The 26951-nt window shown below is 38.3% G+C and overlaps 1 protein-coding gene across 1 annotated transcript in view; it reads left to right on the top strand.

Annotated features, from left to right (window-relative positions):
• The first annotated feature begins 2930 nt into the window (after positions 1 to 2930).
• The window catches only part of LOC122663252 (ankyrin-1-like), a 30247-nt gene continuing 6226 nt past the window's right edge, over positions 2931 to 26951 (top strand). Inside the window, exons 1-5 of the mRNA XM_043858940.1 lie at positions 2931 to 3512; positions 3592 to 3773; positions 12431 to 12437; positions 24973 to 25350; positions 25691 to 25875. Coding sequence (XP_043714875.1) covers positions 2931 to 3512; positions 3592 to 3773; positions 12431 to 12437; positions 24973 to 25350; positions 25691 to 25875 — 1334 coding nt within the window. The remainder of the gene's footprint in view (positions 3513 to 3591; positions 3774 to 12430; positions 12438 to 24972; positions 25351 to 25690; positions 25876 to 26951) is intronic.

Below are 26951 nucleotides of genomic sequence, written 5' to 3'. Positions count from 1 at the left end.
ATATATGGTAAGAAATTTAAATAGTTTATATAATCACATATGGTAATGATTACAAAAGTTTCTTTTTTAGGTTTGAAAAATTTCCCTTCCCTTCCCTTTAATTCCCCTTGCAACCAAATGGAGCCTTCACTATGGGTGAAGGGAAATTCAATCTTTTCCTTCACGGGTAAATAAGGAAGTAGAATTAGGTTTTTGTTTTTTAGCAGCAAAAAGTAAAGAAAAGAAGAATTCCTTACACCACCTTTGCTTCACCGGTAGGGAAGGAAGAAGTCCTTTCCTTCACTTTGGATGAAGTGACCTCATGCTATAGAATTAAATTCTACAAAACCCAGCATTGCATGCAGGGTAGGACAAAGCGATGTTTTTGTTTTATGTATTTGTAGTGGAAAGAAGACCATTTTCTATTAGAAGGAGGAGGAGGGACCAGTGTGCAGCTGGGACTGGAGGTGCTCCGCTCAACACCTCAACCTTAATATTTCAGTTTGCTCCAATTAAATATCCATCCATCTATTCGACCTTGCATCCTTGTTTTTTTTCATTTGTCCTGTATGTCCATAAACCCTCTCATGCATATTCTCCATATTTTTAAAGGGAAAAAAACCTCTACAATGCCTTAATCTTGCAGTGTACTACAATGCGGGCATAAGAGCCCGACACATAGAAGATGCGATATCCAATAGTGTCGTATTCTAGAAGAAAGAAAAAAAAAAAAGTCTTGCATTGAGCTCGCACCATTGGGTGAATTAAGCTTCTTCCACATTTCGAGCTATAAAGCCCGCATTGAAGTGCACAACAAGATGCCCCCACTGTAAAAGATTTTAATCCATGTTTAAAGATTTATTTTCCCACTTGATAACTCTGTTTGGTCTAAAACTTGAAAGGACCTTGAAGTCTACTTAACCACAAAATTTGGTACCATCCAATCTACCACAAGGCAGATATTTAGACTGTCCTAGATAACTTTGCTCTGTTTTTTTATTTTTTAATTCTTTTGGTTCTTCCATTCTAGGTGGCTTTCTCTATAATGTTAGTTTGTGTGTGTGTGGGGGGAAAAAAATTTTGTTGCTACAAGGCTAGCAGCCAAGGAAATGAAATAATTCACTTTCTCTTTGGATTCATAAATACCCTCCTAAGTTTTGGTATTTTCTAAAATATCCTTTAAGATTCCATTTTCTTAGCTAGAACATTCCTACTACTAGTGTAGCAGCAAAATTTCGCCGATGTGTGGGTGTTGAGTTGGGGCGGGGGGGATTGTGTGTGTGCCCCACCCTAGTCTTTGATTTGAGAGTCGTTTCGTCAACATAGATTTCAACTTCCTTATATATAATTCGGCACACGTGTCACAAACAGAAACCAATTTGGTCTCGATGTAAGGAATAACCAGTTATTCCAAAAGATGCAATCAATACAATCAGACCCACCATGCCTATACCAAGTCAATTTCGCAAGCTTTTTTAAACGCACCAATCAGATACACAAAATAAATAAATAAAAAGTACACATCCAATAAATCACAAGCCTTTTTTTGTTGAAATTAAATTTTATATATACCCTTAATTAATTTCATATTTTTTTTTTTTTTTTTATGTTGTGCTAGTTTTTATGTATATAAGACAATTTATTAAATCACAAGCTTCTTTTTTTTTTTTTTGTTGATGAAAGCTAGGGATTTTCATCATCTACATTAGGAAATTAAGGAGAGAAGGGGTACCTATTTATTGGATCATTATCTATCATTTGTGATATATATATATATAATGGCTGATCAGGCGGAGGAATTGGTTGAAGTGGCCCGGAATGGAGATATAGATGCTCTGTATGCATTACTTGCCAGACGTCCATCTATTCTCAATGAAATTAATGGTATTTGATTCACTAATACTCTATTACACTGGGCTGTATTAGCTGATCAAACCGGGGTTAGGGTATGGGTTGGGGTAACCAGGGTTAGATAAGAACTTAAAAATTTGTTATTAAATATTGACCATTAGATCGATCAGCTAATGCTACGTGTTACGATAGAGGGGTACTTACAAGAACTTACATATTGGGGAACCTGAGAGGAGAAAAATCCCCACGACACAACTCTAGTTTCATTCACCATATACTCGGTTAATGTTTGTTCACTAGTGTATTTATATGGATAGCAGGGGTGAGGCGGTCTTTTCACGCCTCACTCAGTCCGGTGCTGCACATGCAGCCCGAGCAGAGTGCTGGATAGAATCTTTTTGGGACAATGGGTGGATCATTTTTTCCCTCATGCTAGTAGTCTGGGGAAAAGTTAAGTTCCCACCAAGGAATATGACCAAAGTTTTCCTTCAATGGTAGATAAAGATCGAAGAATTCCTGCATCATAAGTAAAGGGAAACTTGATCCTTTCCTTCATCAGTAGAAAAGGAAGAATAGCCAAGTCCTTTCCTTCACCTGTAGAGAAGGAAGAAATGCCTTCCTTTATCATGAGTGAAGTGACCTAATGCTATAGAATTAAATTCTATAAAACCCAGTATTGCAGGTACAGTAGGACAAGTCATTGTTTTGCTCAACAAGGTGGTGAAAATTGAAAATAGTGTAAGTCCTTTACATGCAGCTATCTCTTCCTCTTCTCTTGTAGTTTATAAGAAAGATTAATAAGTCTCTCTGCTTATATTTTCATCAACACAGATCTTCTACGGCACGCTGACCTGTTTTGCCTGTGCTGCATAGACACAGGGTCGTGTGCAATGACTGCCTTACCCTTGCTCAGGCAAGGCATTTGGGCAGGGGTAAGGCGATCAATGTGCACCACCTTGTGTCTGAAGATCTGGATCTTATTTTCATAGGGGTTGGGATTTTTGCCGCCCCATTGTGTGCTAGTTTTTTTGTATATTAGACAATTTATTTATTCCATCTTGGCAAACATAGGTGGTTGAACATCAAGGGTTTTTCATATAATGGATGATCAGGAATTGATTGAAGTGTCTAAGAGTGGAGATATAGATGCTCTGTATGCATCACTTGGCAAACGTCCAACTATTCTTGATGAAATTAATAGTATTCGATTCATTAATACTCCATTACACTGGGCTGTAATAGCTGGTCATACCTCTTTTGCTATAGAGATTGCAAATCTGATGCCTTCATTCACTATGAAGCTTAACCCTGACGGATTATGTCCTCTACACTTGGCTTCAGCAAATGGGAATCTAGAGATTGTGAAGGAACTCTTGAAAGTTGAAAATGATCTTTGTAATCTCAAAGGTAGAGAAAGAAGAACTCCTCTTCATTGTGCAGCGATTGCTGGACACATCAATGTGTTGAAAGAATTGCTCTCCACTTGCCCCTTTTGTATCACACATCTAACTCTTAAGAGGGAAACTGCACTTCATCTGGCTTTGAAGAATGATCAAGTTGAAGTCTTCAAAACATTGGTGAATTTGCTTCGATATCATTGGCAGCATGACCTTCTAAGCGACCAAGACCACGAAGGCAACACTGTCTTGCATCTTGCAATTTTAAGAGGACATCATCATGAGGTAATTAAATGAAACTTCAACTTCTACATCGATCGATTGATCCTTAATCTTCCTTTCTCACCTGTTTCCATTGCAACAGGTGGTCGAGTTCTTGCTACATCATTGCAACCTTCTTGTTAAAAATGCTGTGCAGGTCAATGTAAAGAACAAAGATGGGTTGACAGCCTTGGATATCTTATTGGACCAAAAGGTACGGAACTTTGAAAGAGCAGAAAGGATTCTTCGCGGAGTTGGAGCCAAACGTGCCCGTGATATTATTGCGTAGTAGACACGTAGTATTGAGTAACCCACTCAAACTTTGGGAACTAACTCAATCCGTATTTCTCTCTTTGGTCGAACCACATGTATATATCAACTTCTATACCTTGGGTCTTCTTCTTTTATTATGATTCTATATGTAACTCGACGTAATTCGTCTAGGGTTTCTTTCATGTACTCATGTCAATGCAATAATATTCCTTGATTTGTGATTCCTCAATAGAGGAGTATTAAATACATGATACAAGAGATAGAAGTATACATGGAAACAAATATTACAGAGAATATCCTAACCGAGATCATAGAGAGACTTCCTATTCTAAGATAAAATCGATATCACATGTGATAATATCTTTCACATGTGATATGGATTACCTAAGACAGAGGAAGTGATGGTTATGGAATGTACAATCGAGAGAGAGAGAGAGAGAGAATCATATCCTCAATACACCCCCTCAAGGTGGAGAATCGGATAACCGAATCTTTAGCTTGTCCCGTAAGAACTCAAAGCGAGCGGTGGAGAGAGTTTTGATAAAAGTGTCAGCCAGCTGATCATGAGTGGAGATAAATTGCACCTGAAACTGTTTATGGCCACACGAGCATGAACAAAGTGGAAGTCAGCCTCAACGTGTTTGATGCGAGCATGAAATACGGGATTGGCGGAGAGGTAAGTGGCACCGATATTGTCACACCATAACACGTGGGACCCACGAAGAGGAAAACCAAGTTCCAAAAATAGAGATTCCAACCAAATCAATTCTGCAGAGGCATCGACCAAAGCTTTGTATTTAGCCTCTGTAGATGAACGTGCAACGGTATGTTGTTTCCGTGAAGTCCAGGAGATAAGATTAGGGCCAAGAAATATGGCAAAGCCACCCGTGGATTTGCGATCACCACCATCACCAGCCCAGTCAGCATCCGTGAAGGCCTATAGACGATGAGAGGAGGAAGGCTCCAATAGAAGACCGTGGCCATGTGTACTCTTAAGGTACCTGGGAATACGTTTGACAAGCTGCCAATGATTGTTGGAGGGAGCATGATATATTGACAGGCCCGATTAACAGCAAATGCGACATCAAGGCTAGTAAGTGTAACATATTGTAGGGCCCCAACCACGGATCTGTATTTTGTCGGGTTGGCATAGAGACCCCTTGAATCCGAATCCTTAATGGTGGACATAGGCATCCGAACTGGTTTACAGTCAACCATACCAGTGCGCCGTAAGAGATCCAAAATGTAGCGGGATTGGGTCAATAACTCATTATATAAACTCTACATTGTAGAGATATGAATAGAAATCACAACATTACATTATTTGTGCGTTAACATGGTATCAAGAACCTAATTTTTACATTGAACATTCTCATGCAACAATCTAAGGTTGGAAGCTTATCTCTATCAAGCCCCCTCAAACGCACCAGAGGTAGTGTTGGATTGTGTCCATCAAACATGGTTAATTTGAAATAAATAAATTTAATATTATTTTATTGCATGAATTTAGTTTACGGGCTTATAAGTTTTTTCCATGGGTCTTCACCTTAAACGGTTTTCGACTTGGGATAGGGTCGGACATCCTGTTCATATGGTCGTTACATTGTATTTCACCATAAATGTTGATTTCGGAGCATTAGAGCCCATTTGGTAACACTTCATAAACGTGTTTCTAGTGTTTTTATGTGCCAGTGACAATCCAACATTCGCCTGAAACCTCCCAAGTACACTGACTACGAAAGCAATATCCGACCGGGTGCAAACCTGTGCATACATCAAACTCCCGATTGCAGAAGCACAAGGCTTGTCCTTCATAGAGTCCTTCTTAACATCGTTCATCAGACATTGTCTTCTATTCAACTTGTCCCCTTTACTGATGGGTACATTACTCCTAGAACACGGAAAATACTTCTCCGACCAATTGAAACACCTTTTTTTCATTTTTTTGAAAACGCGGCAAGCCGCAAGTGTGGATAGAGACCAGATCATCGTCGGCCACTGCACTGCCCGCAATCCCATCGCCACCCTCGATGAAGGTTCGTCGGTCCTTGATGACCACCACTGGCCATCAAATGGATGGAATGTCTCCTCCTCCTGCCGGCCAAGAACCTAAACAACCCCTATTTTGTTTTGGTTTTTGATTGATTTTTTTTTTTTTAAACCACGACATAACGGTGACAAGGTTTAGTTCATTGGCTGGGAAAAATTTCTCCAACCAGCCAAAATCAAAACAATCCCTACAACTGTGACCTCCCCAGTTGTCCGTTAATGCGGCAGCCTTGGCTACCTAAGAAAATTTACACTACTATTAACAATCGATCCTAGCATGTGAAGGTCTGGCTCTGATGCCACTTGTTAGGGATTTAATAAACTCACACACACAATGACCTAATTCCTTCTCAAATGCTAGAATACAATCCATGGGAATAATAAATAAGGTCACATACCCGTTCCTCTCGTTTGCAGTAGATCCAAGTTTTAATTCCCTTTTCTCAGTAGTAATCAACGATTTCTTCATCTCTCCCTGAATGTTGATCTTCCACAGCCTTCCACTTGGAGGGATCCATTTTCCTTTCTTGTGAGCAGAATAGAAAAACTCTGTATATATGTAAGTGGTGGCTGCAGGGACCAACATAAATGTATATATATAACCCTAGACCTAATCCATCCCCACAATGGACAGTCTGCATTAGATCCCCTTTACGAGAATCAATATGGGCCCAACAAATCAAGTCATAATAATTGGGTCTAAAACCCAACACCTATATCCACCGTCTCCCATCAATGAAATTTTTACGTTAGACTGTTAGGTATCAAACAATAATGTTGTCAATGAAATTTTCAAATTAGACTATTAGGAATCAACCCAAAATTCTTGCAACAGTGTGTGTAACAGTATCAGTATGAATGTGACGCATATAATTACGTAGGGAAAATTATTGGGGATCCACAAATGACTTTTTTTCAGACGAAAAGATAAATGGTTTAACTAAATAAAAAATGTTCAACATTCAAGCTAACACCCAACCTATCAGTTCTAGCCCTCCCAACTCACTTGTGGGCAATTGAAATAATTCTTCTATCCTTCTTTAAAATACATACATCAACAAATGAAACACCCACAACCATCCTTCATAGCTTTTTTGCATTAATCATATTACTATTTTTTGGCAGTCCATCCAAACCCCTACTTTTGCCCATCTATGCATTTTTTCTCCTTTCAACCCTTGAAGTAACCCTCGTATCTCTGATTCTTGTGGACTCCCCACAAAACCAACCAAGGTTCATGTATGCAACAATAAACTGATCGAGAGCGAACCAATAAACCAAATGCCCATCCTGCAACCTGATAGATGGTCCAGCTTCCAATCGGTTTTGATTTCTTTAAAAAAGGAACTCGAAGTTGAATTGGGTGCTAGAATAGATCGATCCAAATAGGGACAAAATCCCATGAGCCAGGATCTTCATAGGGCGTTCAAGAATACAATCAAATAAATAATAGAAAATAGGGATAGAACCACTGACCTTGTTTCGCATCCATAGTTATGATGATTGCAGCGAAAAATAAAGAACAAAGATCTAGGTGCTTCCCCTCTATTCCCAAAGTAACCGGCTTGATGAGAATACCGAATGCGCAGGACGACGAACACCGAATATCTCCCTCTCTTTCAAGAATGCAATCCTCAAAAGCAATTGAGAATAATAAGTTGTAATGGGTAGAGGGGGACCTAGCTCTCCTTATATAGTAATCCCTATAGGGTCGACTCATCACATCCCAATAGGAATCTATCCGCCCACACTAAGCCACCCACATTAGACTTCTAATATAACTTAATGATCCCACTTTATTAGACCAAAACCCTAATTAGCCTGATTTAGGGATTTAATTATGTCCATATGAAATTTTATTAGAACTAAAATTCTAACATTCTCCCACTTGGACTTACATTAAATTCCTTATTTTTAAAAAGATTTAAAAACAGTTTTGACCAAAACAAATCACAACCTAACAACTCTTTAAGAAAACTTTATGTGCATAATTTTTAAAATAAATTGGTCTAGAGGTCATATTAGAAAGTCAATCATATCCCATAGAGTTTTAGACACCGAATCATGGCGGTAACTGCATCTATGATCAAGCGACACGCAGCCTTCCATGGTCACGAGAGCCCTCAACTCTACTAACATGGATGCAATGTGGTAGTGTGGCAATGAGATAATACTCACGTAGTGATTCCTTATGTATTATCCATTTATCAGTCCAAAATCTCTCTTCTTTAAGTGGCACAGGCTCACTAGAGAAATAAACTTTGTGATTCTAATGAATTTATATGTCTCATCAGAAATAACTCGAGTTACACTTTATGTGTTACAAGACATACATTTAGGCTAACAACTTAATGCCCCAGCCTTGCTTAAGGTTAACACATTCCTTAAGAATTTAAAATCAGAAATATATTCATCATGTTTAAAAAAAACTGCATGCAATGACACCTGATATATATATAAACCAAGGTTTACCATAAGGTAAAAATACAGATGAAAAGAAACTTTAAATTACAATGAAGCAAAATAAAACAAACTCCCACTAACTAACCACATCCCATGATGCAACTAAGCACATGCTCATGACATGTCTCTCAAAAACACAAGGGCGAAGACCTTTGGTTAGGGGATCTGCAACCATATCATCTGTACCAATATGCTCAATTACAATGTCACATTCCTTTACTCTCTCCTTTATGGTCAAATACTTGACCTCTATGTGTTTAGACCCTCTAAATTTTTTATTGTTGTTTATAACCAACACAAGCAGAGTTTATCACAATATATCCGGATGGGTCTATCCACAAAATCTACAATAGTCAACTCGTTTATGAGATTTCTGAGCCAAATAGCCTGAGTAGCAGTCCCATAGCATGCTACAAACTTTGCACCGCATAGTCGGTGGTCACCAATGTCCGCTTTTACTCTTCCATGATATCGCCCCTCCCATCAAGAAAACATAACCTCGATGTGGATTTCTGTCATCCTCACGACCAAGAAAAGTCGAGTCAGATACCCCACTAGCTTGAGTTCGGAACGTGTCGTAAGTCAAGATATAATCTCTTGTCCCCTTCAAGTACCTCAATACTTTCTTGGTAGCAACCCGGTGGCTAAGACCAGGATCCGATCGATACCGCCAAGAAGTTCCGTCACAAAAAGCAATATCCGTCCGCATGGACACTGAGCATACATGATACTACCAAGTGTGCTAGCATAAGGCACCTTCTTCATTTCATCCCTCTCACTTCATTTTTCGAGCAATCGTGTCGAACTCGCTTTGTCACCCTTGAGAACAGGAACATTCCCAGGTTTGCAATCCAAGATATCTGAACCTCTCCATAACACAATCAACATAAGCCCTCGGAGAAAGACTTAATAAACGGCGAGAACGATCCCTATGGATCTCAATCCCAAGAACAAAAGAGGCCTCACCAAGGTCCTTCATGTCAAATTCCCTAGATAAAAATTACTTTGTATTATGCAACATCCCTAGGTCACTGCTTGCAAGGGGATGTCATCCACATACGTAATGAGAAAACAGAATTTGCTCCCACCGACCTTGTGATATATACACCGATCCACTTTGTTTTCCATAAAACCAAACGAAGTCACAACACTCACAAATTTCGATACCACCGCCTAGAAGCTTGTTTGAGACTGTAGATAGACTTCTTGAGTCTACACACAAGATGATCTGAATCATCCACCGCAAAACCCTCAGTGAACCATATAGACTTCCTCATCAAGATTGCCATTGAGAAAGGCGGTTTTAACATCCATCTAATGCAGCTCCATATCAAAATGAGCTACCAATGCCATGATCATCCTGAAAGAATCCTTCGAGGAGACCGGAGAAAAAGTCTCATTGTAGTCTACTCCCTCTCTCGAGTGAATCCCTTGGCTACCGTCGGCTTTAAACCTCTCAACTTTTCCTTTGGAATCTCTTTTGGTTTTATACACCCATTTGCAACCAATGGGCTTACAACCTTTAGGTAAATCAACAAGCTCCCAAATATCATTATGTTTCATCGATTGCATTTCATCGCTCATCGCGTCTATCCATAAATCTGATCGAGGACTAGAAACAGCTTGAATAAGTAACCGGATCGACCACACAACCAATGCCATAGTCATGTTCTCCCGGATAGACCTCATAGATAGGTGATATAGCTGACCTTCTCTCCTGGTGGATCTCCGTAACGGTGCCACTCTCCTCAACCTGAATCTGAGGAATCTCACTGAACTGCATCAATAATAGGATCCTCAATCACATCCTGAATAAGAGGAATCTCATCGTGCTACATGAATGTCGGGGACGATATCAATATCGGCTCCGAACTCCCGCAGTGTAACCAATGGCACAAGTATGCCCCACATCCGTCTGAATAGGTAGAAGAATAGGTAGAAGAATAGGTACCGATGTACCAACAATGTGACTATCTTGAATAGTCGAGAACAATCATTCTTTTTGCCATATCAAATTCCGTAAACTTCATTGTCGTGACTCCACAATCCTAGTGCCTCCGCAGGATTATAAAATTTATATCCCTTCGAATGATCCGGGTAGTGACAAAGTAGCAACGAGTAGTCTTGGGATCCAACTTGTTTAAAGTCGGATTATACAACTTCACTTATGCAGGGCACCCCCAAACTCTAAGATGGTTTAAACTGGGTTTACGATCGGTCCACAACTCAAAAGGTGTAAGAGGAGCGGCTTTAGTAGGTACACGATTAAGGATATAAATAGCAGTTTTTAAGGCTTCACCCCATAAGAACTTAGGTAAATTAGTCCTACTAACCATACTCCTCACCATGTCCATAAGTGTACGGTTACGCCTTTCGGCGACCCCATTTTATTCAGACTTCACATAGTAAACTCGACTAACTATGCCGAGTCCTCAAGGTATTTGGCAAACGAGCCCTTAACCCGTCCAAGATCGCCATGTCTACCATAATACTCACCCCACCATCGATCTAACAATTTTAATAACTTTCCCTAATCTTTTCTCAATTTCAGTCCTAAAAATGTTGAACTTGTCAAGAGATTCGACTTTTCTTTAATTAAGTACATGTATCCATATCGGGAATAATCATCTCGTAAAAAGTGATGAAATAAAAAATTTTACACAATGTGGCTGTATAGGGACCACTGATGTCAGTGTGAATGACCTCTAGCAGGTCAGAACTACGGACTGCAGTTTTCTTCTTTAATTTGATCATCTTTCCCTTACAATAGTCTACACAAGTTTCTAAATCACTTTCAAGAGTAGGCAGGATGTTAGAATTTATCAGCCTTTCCACTCTTGCCTTAGAAATATGACCTAGCCTCTTATGCCACAATGGGAAAGATCGTTCTTTAGGTAAGAGTCTTTTAGAAACAACGCTTTCAACATTACAGGAGACATAGATATCAGTGGGAGACAAACACAATCTGTACAATCCGTTGGACATAAAGCAAGAACCAACTTTAGTTGAATTAAAAAATAAATTAACCATAGTATTTTTTATTTCAAAATAGAAACCACTAATGTCCAAATCTGAAACCGAAATTAAATTCCGCCTAAAGGACGGTACATAAAAGGTGTTCTTTAAAGTCAATTTAAAACCAGAATCTAATAAAAAAATGACATCTCCCACGAACTCTACTTCAGAATGTCCATCATTTTCTACGACCAGCCTTGATTCATCCTTGTTTGGCCTCCTCCGATATATGAACCCCTGTATAGTAAAAGCAACATGGTTAGTTGCACCGCTATCTAGACACCAAGAACTGGATGGGGCTTCTGATAGATTGGATTCACAAACAAAAGTCAAAGAATCCTTAGCTGATGGCTGCTTGGGCTTGAGTAACCAAGCCTTGTATTTGTCGCTGTCCTTCTTCATGTGACCCTTCTTCCTGCAAAAGAAGCAGCGATCACTCTCTTTCTTCAAAGAGTCTTTCTTGGGTCCCAAATTGTTAGTCTGATCGGACTGTTTATTGCAGACTTATGAGTATGGTTTTTAGACTTTTACTCTTACGAGTTTTGGAAGTAAACAGGCATGAGGCTTTTTCTCTTTCTTCGCTTTCTCTTCCTCGACACAACCCTAGAAATTAGGTCATTAATACTCCGGACTCCATCTTCGAAAATGTAGTTGGTTTTTATGATGCCAAATTCGGAAGGTAGGGTATTTAAGGCTTGATGGACAATTAGGGCATCCGGAAGAGGAATGTCTAAGGCCTTGAGTTTAGTTTGGTAATCAACCATCCTAATAATATAATCCCTAACACCCCAGAACCATCATATTCCATATTAAATAACCCTTCAGTGTCCCAATCTCGATTCGATGAAACTTTGTATCTCTTGGAGATTGCATCTAGCAATTCCTGGCAAGACATTTCTCAGGCAGACCACTTTTTAGGTGTTCGATATCGACCTCTTTATGGACAGATATCGAGTCGATTACTCTTTTGCCATGCAAGATGCATGAGATTTTCATCCTCGACTATCGTAGTTAGATCCATTGGTGTATCCATAACAAGGACGTGTGCACATCCGCCATTTCCATAGCAAACATAATGTCCTCTTTCCACTTCTTAAAGTTTGACCAGTGAGGAGCTCAATAGTAACCATGTTATTATTGACAAAGAAGGTGACTGAAAATTTAAACAATGAACAGTACAATTATTAAAATGATGCAAGTACAGCTTGAAAACTTTATAAGCTAATGAGAATTTTACACACATCATTGTGAAAACACCTTTAGGCTGAATTCTCAACATGCAATTTTAAAAATCCCTACATACCAGTGGCCATGGGAATACAGCTCAACTTTCAAAATCCACCACCTTTGGGTGTGCAGAATTCTAGGGTCAGCCTATTCACATGCATACTGTATATGTACCCCTTCAAGTACCAATACATGATCACCACCTTTGGGTGTATGACCACACATCAGAGTTGAAGGACATCTCACAACTGTATAAGACTGGTGTTTCACAAATCCAACAAGGAAGGTCGCTTTGGCGGCTGCATCCTGTCGAAACCATGAAACCCACTTTTGGGATTTTCCAAAATTACTTACATCCTTAAACAATGTGTTATTTTATAATTTATGACAAAGGGTTTTAAATATCTTAAAATTAACACAAAAATAATAATAATTCTGTTCATCAAGATAGGTATTCCAGCAATTCAGAAATTGGTTCGGTTCCCAATAGAATGAACCGATAAATTACATAAAAGGGCATATATTAAAAGAATACCAAAAATATTTAAAATATACATATCTGATCAAAACAGAGGGCACCACTGTATAGAGCACAGAAAAACAGAGCCAACGCAAAAAACGGGACCCCAAACGGAGTCTCATAGCCCCCAGAAAGCCCGGTCAAAGTTTAAGTCCAAATCCGGTTGACTGTACTGGTCAAACCGGTCTGAAAAGTCAAACCGGTCCGAAAAGTCAAACCAAAGCAATTCGATTCAACCCCGGTTCGCAAGAACCGGTTCGGACCCGCTCCAACCGGGTTCGGCCAGACCTGACCGAGTCACATTTTTGGGTTATATGGTCGGGTTAATGGGTCGGTCCGACCCGACGACGCACGCTAGCACAGTTATATAACTATCAGGGGCGCACGATAGCAAAACCCCAGAAATCTTTTTTTTTTTTTTTTTTTTTTTAAAATAAACTTGACGGCGAGTGAGAGCGCAGTCCGACGGCGGCGGCGGCGATCCACCCGCTAAAATTTTGTGTTCTACGCACCCATGTGGTGAGATTCTGCTTTCACCGGCTAAAAAATTGGCAAAATGCCGTTTCGATCAGTTTTGGAAAACCGAAAAAACCTTGATTCGAATCGAAAAATTTCGATTTCCTTATTATGTTCTATTATTTTGAATCCATATAGGTTCAAGAACGGATCTATGGAGGCTCTGATACCACATGCTAGAATAGATCGATCCGAATAGGGACAAAATCCCATGAGCCAGGATCTCCATAGGGCGTTCAAGAACACAATCAAATAAATAATAGAAAATAGGGATAGAACCACTGACCTTGTTTCGCATCTATAGTGATGATGATTGCAGTGGAAAATAAAGAACAAAGATCTAGGTGCTTCCCCTCTATTCCCAAAGTAACTGGCTTGATGAGAATACCAAATACGCAGGGACGACGAACACTGAATATCTCCCTCTCTTTCAAGAATGCACTCCTCAATAGCAATTGAGAATAATAAGTTGTGATGGGTAGAGGGGGGACCTAGCTCTCCTTATATAGTAATCCCTATAGGGTCTGACTCATCACAGTCCCAATAGGAATCTATCTGGCCCACACTAAGCCAGTCCACATTAGACTTCTAGTATAACTTAATGACCCCACTTTATTAGACCAAAACCCTAATTAACCTGGTTTAGGGATTTAATTATGTCCATATGGAATTTTATTAGAACTAAAATTCTAACATTGGATCCTTTTCTTCAACACGGTAGTGAATATTTTAAAATAGTATTGTAAGTCCTTTACACACATCTATCTCATCTTCTTCGCTTATAGTTTTATAAGAAAGCTTCATTTAATTTAGACAGTTTGTCATGATAAGCTGCTTCTCAAGATGGTCTCACCATTTTGAGCAACAAAAACAACTGCTTTTGTTTTGTTTTTTGGCAAACTAATTAATTGTTGATTTACTCTGTACAACTTATGGATACTCATCTGTCAAATTTCATAGTTCAATTAGATATCCGATCCATCCATGTGTGTCGTCCTTGCTGCGTCGTATTTTTTCAACCAGTCATGTATGTCCATAAACCCTCTTATGCATAGTCTTCATATTCTTAAAGATTTATTTTCCTACTTGATAACTAGATCTGTTTGGTCTAAAACTTGAAACATAAACAAAGCTCTTGAAGTCTACCCAACCACAGAATTTGGTTACATCCTGTTGTAGGTAAAAGCTAGCCCATGCAGGGGCGACTAAGATAGTACCAAATCGGTGATTGAAGGGAAAACCATGATTCTTAGAAGGAATATTGGAGTTCTCACTCCCTCATAAGGCTTTTTAAAACCGTGATGATGACAGTAAGCGTCCAAAGCGAACAATATCATGAGACGTACGTATTCTCTGACCTTATCATTGACACCATCTATGAACCCATGCTATCTCTTCATTTTTTTATTCTCACTTCTTCATGAGGTTTTTTTTAGACAATTTATTAATTTTTCATCTTTGGGCAAACATATATAGGTGGTTGAACATCCATCAAGCTAGCTAGGGTTTTTCATCATCTACATAAGGAAAAGAGATCGAGAAGGGGATACCTGTTTAATATTGGTTGGACATTGTCATATATATATATATATAATGAATGATCATCAGGTATTGATTGAAGTGGCTCAGAATGGAGATATAGATGGTCTGTATGAATTACTTGGCAACCGTCCATCTATTCTTGATGATATTAATAGTATTCGATTTATTAATACTCCATTACATTGGGCTGTATTAGCTGGCCATGCCCCTTTTGTGGCAGAAATTGTAATTCTGATGCCTTCATTCACTGTGAGTCTAAATCATGAGGGATATAGTCCTCTGCATGCACTTGGCTTCAACAAATGGGTATCTAGAGATTGTGAAGGAACTCTTGAAAGTTGACAATAAGATTTGTAATCTCAAGGGTAGATTGGGAAGAACCCCTTTTCATTTCGCGGCTATCGCTGGACACATCGATGTTTTGAAAGAATTGCTCTCCAGTTGCCCCAATTGTATAACGGATCTAACTGTTAATAAGGAGACTGCACTTCATCTGGCTTTGAAGAATGATCGAGTTGAAGTCTTCCAAAAATTGGTGAAGTGGCTTCAACGTCACTGGTAGCATGACATTCTAAACTTAATTAAACTAAACTTCGTATATATGTATAGGGAAGCAGTTTTCTGTCTGGGAGTGAGTGTGGCCTATGCCAGCACTCTCATGTGTCTATCTCTCTCCTCCTTAAAACAAGGGAGCAGCTAGAGGTCAGAGGTGTCTTAATTTTCACATCGGGAGGAGAGAGATAGACTCATGCCACACTCCCAGACAGAGATCTTAATTTTTTTCATATATATCTTCTACATTACATCGATCCTTCTCGAAATTTTCCTTTTCTCATCATCTTGTTGTTGTGATCTTGTATTCAATGGATCATCAAATTAAATGACGTACACTTCCTAATTTAACAATCGAGCTGAGCTAGGGTTTCAATTCCATTGCAACCCTACGCTGGAAGTTCAATTTGGTATACTCGTGCTCCAACTATGTACTATGTAGTTATGTTTTTAAATTATGCTGGTTTCATTGTATCTTCAGTCCTAGTTTTTAACCTCACAGCAGGATTCCCTTTCCGTGGTCCACTTCTAGTAGCCCAAATGTTTATGGTGATTACTTATATATTGTCGGCACCAATCTTCTTCACTGATGCAAGTTGTAAATTTGAAGTAGTGTTCAGTGGTCTGATAACATGGATTCCATTTGCCGTGATACTGATCCTTTGGGCTTTGACTGGGAATTGGATGAGAAAGATCTGCAGGCAGCTTTCATTACTTAGAAGATGTGGAAGGGGTATAAATATTAGTGAGAATAATAGCATGCAGGGTTTAGTATGTCGTTCCCCCCATTGGATTCAGGATGATCTTTTAGTGGATGCGCAGTGTAGCTCGAGATTTCGCTTGGTCTATCTCTGATCTTTTTTTTATTTGGGATTTTTGTTGTGGCGATTTCTTTTTCCCTGTTGATGGCTTTGCCGAAGGTGAGGAGTTAGTCTCTCTTATTGGCGTGTTTTAGCTTGGCTCTTAGCCTTGCCTCTGTGTATTTTATTTTGGTTTCTTTATATATATATAATACATGATCCTTTAGCACAAAAAAAAAAGATGCAAGTTTTTACAGGACGAAATTTTGCTGCTACACTAGTAGCAGGAATATTCCTACTATAAGGCTGGCAGCCAAGGAAATGAGATCTTAAATGGTAGTTTAGAAAATACGAAAACCTAAGAGGGTATTTATGAACCCAAAAGGGAAGTGAATTATCCCATTTCCTTGGCTTCCAACCTTGTATGTTCCTGCTACAAGCATAGCAACAAAAAATTTTCCGTTTTTTACATAGCTCTCTTAATAGTCCCTTTTTTTTTTTTGGGTAATTTACACATACCACCCTTGAAGTTTAACAAAAGTATAATTTTACCCCCCAATTTTGGATAATTCTGCGTACCCCCTGAGGTTTACAAGCGTTCACAAATACACCCATTCCGTCAGTTTATGACTAACAATGTTAAAAATATGCTGTGAACTGATAGAATTGCCCTTACAAGAAAAAACAAATAAAAAACGAACCTGCAACTCGTCTTCCCCAAAATCAATTGAGAAACATGAGTTGCAGGTATGGAAAATCAATTTACACCTAACCATCCCTAAGCACTTTTCCATCACGAAAACTTTCCAATTAAAAATTTTAGCACAGCTGTTAAAGGACGCATTTAAAAATTGATGAAACATAAGAAAGGAGACCAAGATCTGACACCTTGTTGAACCATGATTCCATAAAATCCCAATCCTAATCCAACTTCTTTTTAGGAATCTATAAATCAACAACGCATTAGAGAAATCCTCAAACTCTTGGACGTTAGAACCAATGGGAACACACTTTCAACAGTGGCCATGTACACCTTTTATTAAAATTTCTCACCCATCTACGCAAATAGATGAGAATTGGCTTTCCTTTTTAAAAACCTTCTGAAATATAAAATCCTTAATCTCTTGACTTCTTTCCATTAAGATCAACAACCATTAGGGCCCTAATTTGATAGGAAACTTATAATCATGAGCTGGTCAACATGTGGGAACAGGAAATCTTGCATGAGAGACTACTGTTTTATCTATCTTGTTGTCCATATTGTATTTGAAATACCAACAAAAGATACCTGGTTGAAATAGGTTGCTGCCACCTCCCTTTAGCTATTTCCAACATCCCTTCCTCTTGGACTCATCTTACTCTTTTATTATTTCTTTAATCAAGGAGGTTTCTCACAACCAAACCAAGCTTTAAAGAGTCCTTGAACCAGAAATCAGAATTGATTTATTTCGAATTGAACCACTTTGCTTGTTGATTTGGTCGATCCACTGTTGAACCAAAATCTGAACCAATCCTATTCAATTGAGCCGAACCATACCAGTATTAATTTGGTTCCTCAATGAACCAAAATATTATATTAAACCATTTTACCTCGAATGCAAGTGATCACGAATTGAAATTTAAGATCATCAATCAACTGTCGGTAGGGATGTAAACGGATCGAATTCGATCAGATAGTGGCATTATCATATTCGTATCCGATTATATTCGGACAGATTCGGATAATAACCTATCAGTTTTCAGACGGATTCGGATAATTTTCGGATAGTGATTTTTTGAATACGGGTTCTCCTAAATGGATATGAATACAGATCAAATACGATTTTTTGACTATCCGTTGACATATTTACCGTTTTTATGATGAGGGTTAGGGTTGAGACTTGAGAGTTCAATAACTACCCTTACTTCTACTCTTCTTAGTCTTTTATTCTCTTACGTTTGTTATTTTTTATTTTTTAATAGATATGTAATTTCATGTATCACATTGCATAAAACAATATATATAAACCAATAGCAAATCTAGAAAAAGAATCACATTATCTTAACTTATAAATTTATAAAAATAAGATAACAAAATCCAATAAGGCAACTTAAAAGGATAGACAAACACAGAGTTTATATTTCAGATATTTTATTACCATTGGACTGCTAAACGAATCGGATAATAATCGGTCGGATAGGGGGATTATCATATTCGTATCCGATTAGTTTCGGATGGATTCGGATTCTCCTAAGCGGATACGAACGCGGATCGAATACGAATTTACGAATATCCATTTACATCCCTAACTGTCAGCACAGAGTCTACGTCAAAGTATGAAATGTCCAAATTACCCCTGTATTTTGGACACGGGTGTTACATCACAGGTTAAGCTTTAAATTAATTCCCCCATTATGACGGGATATTACAATCCACCTCCCTTACAGAAATTTCGTCCTTGAAATTTACAGGATCGCTGAATAAACGCGGGATATTACAATCCACCCTCCTTAAAAAAATTTCATCCTTGAAATTTACAGGATCGATCAATAAATGCAGGATATTACAATCCACCCCCCTTAAAAAAAATTTGTCCTCAAAATTTACAGGATTGCTGAACAAACGCAGGATATTCTACTTTGAGTAGCGGATAACTTTCTAATAAAACTGTTATCTCTTTTTCATGGGTTCCTATGTCCACTGACTCCCATCAATGAAATTTTTACATTAGAATGTTAGGTATCAAACAATATTACAGTCAATGAAATTTCCGGATTAGACTATTAGGAATCAACAAAAAAACTCTTGAGCCCGAACAGGGCCTGGGCTGGATTTTTCAACCTTGAGGGGTGGGTTAGGGTTGAAACTTTCAGGCCCTGGGTCATGATTGGGCTGGGCCAGGGTTGAAGCCTCGGGCTAAGCCCAGGCCGGTCCGGCCCTGTATTAGGTTATGCTTTAGAATTTATTGTTTACATTTTGCAATTTTTGTTTAGTATCTAATTATCTATTGGTTTACCACCAAAAAAAAAAAAAAAAAAAAAAAAAAGACTAATTATCTATTGAACAAAAAATATTTAAAATTTTAAGATCGGGCTAAGTTTTATAACCCAATAAAAAATCTCATAGTTAATTGAATATGAAAAAACCAAATACCCAATCACATATGTCTAATTTTTTTAATGCATAGAACCACATAAATGGCAAAAAAATAGGGCAAGTCAGGGGCAACCAGGCCCTAGTAAAAATCAAGGGCAATCAGTGCCAAATCAGCCATTGGAAAAAATCAAGGTCAATCAGTGCCGGACGGGGCTAGGCTGAGCCCGGTAGTCTTAGGCCTAGGCTGAGATAACTCAGCCCAACCTAGAGCCCATTTGGGCTTGGGTTGAGCTAAGAGGACTCAAGGTTGGGCTAGGATTTTAAAAAATCTGGCCCTGTTTCACCCATAGTTCTAGCCCTCCCAACCCACTTATAGGCAATTGAGATAATTCTTAGTCCAAAAAAAAAAATTCTTCTATCCTTGTTTAAAATACATACATCAACAAAAGATTTCTACCAAAAAAAAAAAAACAAAAAAACATAAGTATCATAGAAATTCTCATGACCATCCTTCATAACTTTTTTGCATTAACCATATTACTATTTTTTTGGCAGTCCATCCACACCTCTACTTTTGCCCATCTATGCACTTTTTCTCTTTTCAACCCTTGAAGTAACCCTCGCATCTCTGATTCTTGTGGTCTCCCTACAAAACCATGGTTCAGTTCATGTATGCAACAATAAACTGAGAGCGAACCAATAAACTAGATGCCCATCCTGCAGCATCTAATAGATGATCAAATTGCTGCCATAAGAAAGTAAAATACATGACCCCTAATAACTTATGGTACTCGTCTATGGACAACGGATATTCATCCCTACTACATAAGTTAACGTTCCTTCGGTCTATTGATGAACAGAAATTCAAGTCATATATCCAATATTTAGAAATCAGTTGGATCGTTTTACTTGGGTTAGGTTTTGAGGTGTCAAAAATCCTAGCGTTTTGGCTCTCACCCAAATGAAATAAAAGGATAAATTTTTCAGTCCTATCTAATGAAGGGTTGCTACACAAGTTTTAAACAACTCAGTGATGAATGAAGACTGAAGGTGTTCCGTCCTTAATCCTAATGGTCCAGCTGCCAGAAACCATTTCGGAATGTCACAAGATAAGAAAAAATTCCAATCGGTAGAAGGAAGCAATAAATTAATTACTATTAGGAAAGAATTTACCTTTAAGAATTCGGGCTCATACCTGATCAGGGTTTCTGAGAAGGCGTCTAAGTAAGAATAAGAAACAAAGCCTTATTATGAAGTGAACATAATCTAAAATCAAAACCATCAAAAGACTCTACCAAAATTTTAAAAAAAAAAACAAAAAAGACCACCAACAAACTTTGATTTACATAAAAGACTCCAAGATACATGGCTCCATTTATGCTGATCCTTCCTGTCTCCTCTCCTACACTTAGCATTAATTGAGTCTAACTTAGAACGTATAGATTTAGGGAGCTAAAAAAACGACATCCAGTATGTTGGTATACGGAATTAAGAACCGATTTGATTAACATTTTCACTATCCTCAATTGTTGCTCAGAGAGATCTGACTTAGGCATCGGAGAATCCCCCTAAATAAATTGAAATTTTTATAAACTTTCAAAGTAAAAGACAAACTCTCCATAGCAACGATGAACAAAAAAACAAAAACGGATTAAGAGGACACCCCAATCGAATGCTTAGATACACGAATGACTTACTTGATCATTTGATGAATAGAAAAAAATATGCATAAGTATTTCTAAAGGGAAAAGTCTTGTGGAGGATGGTCACCCCTTCCTAGGATCTTAAGTACACCCCCTATGGTAAAAGAATTAAAATGCCCCTAGGTCTCATCTGAGCACCCTTGATCTCTGCAGTGAAGGAAAGTTTCTTCGCATTAGGTGAGAGGAAACTTAGTCCATTTCTGAAATAATGCTTGTTCACTTGTGTATTTATATGGATAGCCTAATTTTCCCCCCCTACTATATGACATGATTGGGTGAGTTATCGGGTGAGATTTATTCAATCATGTTTTTATGTAAAAGCATGGATAGAAATGATAAATATATATATATTCTTTAAAATCCCGTGTTCAAACAGATTTTTTTTGCTGCAACGTTTTAGTTCATGGTATCAGAACAGGTATCGGCCAGTTCCAAAACCTATACCATAACCAAAAATATATTGGTCCAAATCGACCGTATTATACTGTTTTGCCTTCAAAGATACCGATACCACACTTTTTTTTGCCATTTTATCATCTATTCATACCGTATTATCGGTCTAGTATCAGCCAATACTGATATGGATCCTATACCGATCCCTAAAACCCTGTCTGTTGGTGAACATTTTTTTTTTCGTCACACTGGTGGCTTGTGGGAAATCTGCCACACAGGAATATGACCAATATTATTTTTCCTCACTGGTGGAGGAGGCAGAATTCCATCTTTTCCTTCACGGGTAAAAAAGAAAGTAAAATTGGGTCTTTTTTTTTTCAACAGTAAAAAGTAAAGAAAATAAGAATTCCTTACACCACCTTTGCTTCACCGTAGGGAAAGAAGAATTCCTTTTCCTTCACTTTGGGTGAAGTGACCTCATGCTATAGAATTAAATTCTATAAAACCCAGCATTGCATGGAGGGTACAACAAAGCGATGTTTTTGTTTTATGTATTTGTAGTGGAAAGAAGACCATTTTATATTAGAAGGAGGAGGAGCCAGTGCAGCTGGGATTGGAGAGGTGCTCCGCTCAACACCTCAACCTTAATATTTCAGTTTGCTCCAATTAAATATCCATCCATCTATCTCGACCTTGCATCCTTGTTTTTTTTTCATTTGTCCTGTATGTCCATAAACCCTCTCATGCATATTCTCCATATTTTTAAAGGGAAAAAAACCTCTGCAATGCCTTAATCTTGCAGTGTACTACAGTGCAGGCGTAAGAGCTCGATACATGGAAGATGCGATATCCAACAGTGCCATATTCTAGAAGAAAGAAAAAAAAACTGTCTTGCATCGAGCTCACACCGTTGGGTGAATTAAGCTTCTTCCACGTTTCGAGCTATAAAGCCTGCATTGCAATGCACAATAAGATGCCCACACTGTAGAGGAATTTAATCTATTTTTAAAGATTTATTTTTCCACTTGATAACTCTGTTTGATCTAAAACTTGAAAGGACCTTGAAGTCTAGTTAACCACAAAATTTGGTATCATCCAATCTACCACATGGTAGATATTTAGACTGTCCTAGATAACTTTATTCTTTCTTCTAAATTCTTTTGGTTCTTCCGTTCTAGGTGGCTTTCTCTATAATTTTAGTTTGTGTGTGGTGGTGGTGGTGGTGGTGGTGGTGGTGGTGGGGGGGGGGGGGGGGGGGCTTGCCTAGTCTTTGACGTGACAGTCGTTTCGTCAACATAGATTTCAACTTCCTTATATATAACTTGGTACACATGTCACAAATATATATAACTTGGTACACGTGTCACAAAAAAAAAACACATTTGTATTAACCATATGTTGTTTATTGGATTTTTATGGGGTTTTTTGTTTTTTAATTACTGTAATTTTTTGTAAACTCTTAAATATAAATCAATATATAAGATTGAAGGACATATTTTGAAAGGATTTTCACATATGCATGCATAAAACATATTGAGATTGATTACCATTTTGTGTAGTTAATAAACTCTGGAGTTGCTAATCTCTATCAAGGCATTTACAAATGGATTTTTCTCATATCAGGTTTCCCAATCTGTAAGTTCTTGTAAGAACCCTCTAGAATCGTGACATGTGGTATTAGCTGATCTAACGGTTAAAATTTAATAACAAGTTTTTAAGTTCTTATCTAACAAGTTTTAGTTACTTCATATGCATTCAATGAAGGCAAAATAGGTACAATAATATAATTCCAAGAATCAAAGCATGTCAAAAGCCAGGAAATTAGATTACTAATGTTTTCTTTAATCAGGAAATTAGATTACTAATATAATCCCAAGAATCAAAGCATGTCAATACCATTATTACGAAAGTGCCCAAGTGGGATTTACACTTTCACTCTACTAACGGCTACTTCCGTTTGTCATATTCTCATTCACATGTTAACTTTTCCAACTATTCCTATGGAAAAGGTTCTGTACTACATGGTCCGACCATAACCTTGGTTGGACCCTTGTTACATTAACAAGGAATTGGTTCGCTCATGCGGGTGGGATGGTCGATTCACAATTGTTCTGGTTCAACCAATTGGAATAACAAGTTTTTAGAAGAACGATGGGGTTTTTCTGGGTTCGATTGGATTTTTGAGGAGGAAGGTTCGTTGGGAAGAAGAACGAGGATGGGTTTCAGATCTGAATCGTGGTATAATTAATCAGGGTTAGAATGGTTAACCAGGGTTAGGGTATGGGTTGGGGTAACCAGGGTTAGATAAGAACTTAAGAACTTGTTATTAAATATTGACCGTTAGATCAGTTAATGCCACATGTTACGATTCTAGAAAGGTACTTAAAAGAACTTACATATTGGGGAACCTGAGAGGAGAAAAATCCCCCCGACACAACTCTATTTTCATTCACCATACTCAGTCAATGTTTGTTCCCTAGTGTATTTATATGGATAGCCTAGATTCCTAAAACCCTGACAATGGGGGCTTGGCTCCTGTCCAGCATTCTGCCCGGGCTGCACATGCAACGTTGGACAGAGTGAGGCGTCCGCCTCACCCCTGCCCGAACGCCTTGCCCAGGCAGAGTGCTGGATAGGATCTTTTTGGGACAATGGGTGTATCATTTTTTTCCTCATGCTGATAGTATGGGGAAAAGTTAAGTTGCCACCAAGGAATATGGCCAAAGGTTTCCTTCACTGGTAGATAAAGATCGAAGAATTCCTGCATCATAAGTAAAGGGAAACTTGATCCTTTCCTTCATCGGTAGAAAAGGAAGAATAGCTAAAGTCCTTTCCTTCATCGGTAGAGAAGAAGAAATGCCTTCCTTTATCATGAGTGAAGTGACCTCATATATGCTATAGAATTAAAATCTATAAAACCCAGTATTGCAGGTACGGCAGGACAAGTGATGTTTTGCTCAACAAGGTGGTGAAAATTGAAAATAGTGCAAGCCCTTTACACACATCTATCTCTTCCTCTTCGCTTATAGTTTATAAGAAAGATTCATTTTGAAGATGTAAAGCAATGAAAATAGATTAATAAGTCTCTGCTTATATTTTCATCAACATAGATCTTCTACGGCGCGCTGCCCTTTTCTGCCTGTGCTTCGATATAATGGATGATCAGGAATTGATTGAAGTGGCTAAGAATGGAGATATAGATGCTCTGTATGCATCACTTGGCAAACGTCCAACTATTCTTGATGAAATTAATAGTATTCGATTCATTAATACTCCATTACACTGGGCTGTAATAGCTGGTCATACCTCTTTTGCTATAGAGATTGCAAATCTGATGCCTTCATTCGCTATGAAGCTTAACTCTGACGGATTATGTCCTCTACACTTGGCTTCAACAAACGGGAATCTAGAGATTGTGAAGGAACTCTTGAAAGTTGACAATGATCTTTGTAATCTCAAAGGTAGAGAAAGAAGAACTCCTCTTCATTGTGCGGCCATTGCTGGACACATCAATGTGTTGAAAGAATTGCTCTCCAATTCCCCCTTTTGTATCACACATCTAACTCTTAAGAGTGAGACTGCACTTCATCTGGCTTTGAAGCATGATCAAGTTGAAGTCTTCAAAACATTGGTGAATTTGCTTCGATATCATTGGCAGTATGACCTTCTAAGCGACCAAGACCACGAAGGCAACACTGTCTTGCATCTTGCAAATTTAAGAGGACATCATGAGGTAAAATATTAAAGTACATCGAAACAACTTCGTATATAGTCTTCTCCCTTTCCTCATCATGTTGTTGTGATCTTGTACTCAATGATAGGGTTTAGGTTTAAGCACAAGGTTGCTTTAAGCAATGCACCCTACATATCAAGTTTGGAATAAACAGGTTGCTGCCTCCAGCTAGTATTTATAGAAAAGACTAAGGTTTTAGGTTAGATGGGTTCTATCCAGTAGGGCCCACCACGTACACCCTGATTCCTTATTCATATTAGAACATATATTAGGGTTATAGAATATACCCAACACTCAATGACACTTCTTTTATTGATCGAGCTAGTTTCCATTGCAACAGGTGGTCGAGCTGTTGCTACATCATAGCAACCTTCTTGTTAAAAATGTTGTGCAGGTCAATGTAAAGAACAAAGATGGGTTGACAGCCTTGGATATCTTATTGGACCTAAAGGTACGGAACTTTGAAAGAGTAGAAAGGATGCTTCGTGGAGTTGGAGCCAAACGTGCCTGTGATATTATTGCGTAGTAAACACGTATTGAGTAACACACTCAAAGTGGGTACATTCCGCCTTGCTTGTGTGTGGCGCGCACACGATAATAAGGGCAGGCGGAAGTAGAGGAGTCGAATTGGTGAGAACTAACTCAATCCGTATTTCTCTCTTAATTTGGTCGAACCACATGTGATATATATATCATCTTCTATCCCTTGGGTCTTCTTCTTTTATTATGATTCTATATGTAACTCAACTTAAGTCGTCTAGGGTTTCTTTCATGTACTCATTATATAAACTCTACATCGTAGAGAGATGAAGATCAATCAGAATATTACATTATTTGTGTGTTAACATGGTATCAAGAACCTGGTTTTTTTTCCGGTTCCAATATATATATATAGATGAGTAGATTACAACCTGCAAGAAGGAATCTTCCTAACAAATTATCCAACATGGCTACCAGTTACATTGAACATTCTCATAAAAGTCAAAGGTGGGAAGGTTATCTCTATCAAGCCCCTTCAAACGCACCGGAGGCAGTGTTGGGTTGTGTCCATCAAACGTGGTTAATTTGGAATAAATAATTTAATATTATTTTATTGCATAATTTAATTTACAGGTTTATAATTTTTTTCCATGGGTCTTCATTCTAAATGGTTCTCGACTAGGAGTAGGACCGGGCATCCTGTTTATTTGGTCGTTACACTGTATTTCACCAGAAATGTTGATTTCGGAGCATAAGAACCCGTTTGGTAATACTTCAGAAACATGTTTGTAGTGTTTTTCTGTGTCAGTGACACAAAAAAAGCATAATATAACGTTTGGGTACACCGATCCGTTTTTCTGTGCCACTGAAACGAACCGTCCTTTTTGTTTTTGAAACATCATTTGTGAAACACCTTTAACCTTGTTCTGCACTTTCTCAAAACGTTTTCAAGAGAAAACTGGGCTGGTATTAGAAATCTGTGCCTGATAAAAACTTCTGCCTAGGCGATCAACGAGAGAAGAAAGAAGCAAGCTTCAATCTCTATGGGAAAATGAGGAAGAAGAGAGGAACTCCTCAGTTCTTCTACGTCTCGCTTCACTTTTGTTCAAACCTTATGTGCA

Source organism: Telopea speciosissima, chromosome 5, assembly GCF_018873765.1.
Source record: "Telopea speciosissima isolate NSW1024214 ecotype Mountain lineage chromosome 5, Tspe_v1, whole genome shotgun sequence".
Taxonomy (NCBI): Eukaryota; Viridiplantae; Streptophyta; class Magnoliopsida; order Proteales; family Proteaceae; genus Telopea; species Telopea speciosissima.
Note: the sequence above shows the minus strand (reverse complement) of the source record. Positions and strands in the feature narration are given on the sequence as shown.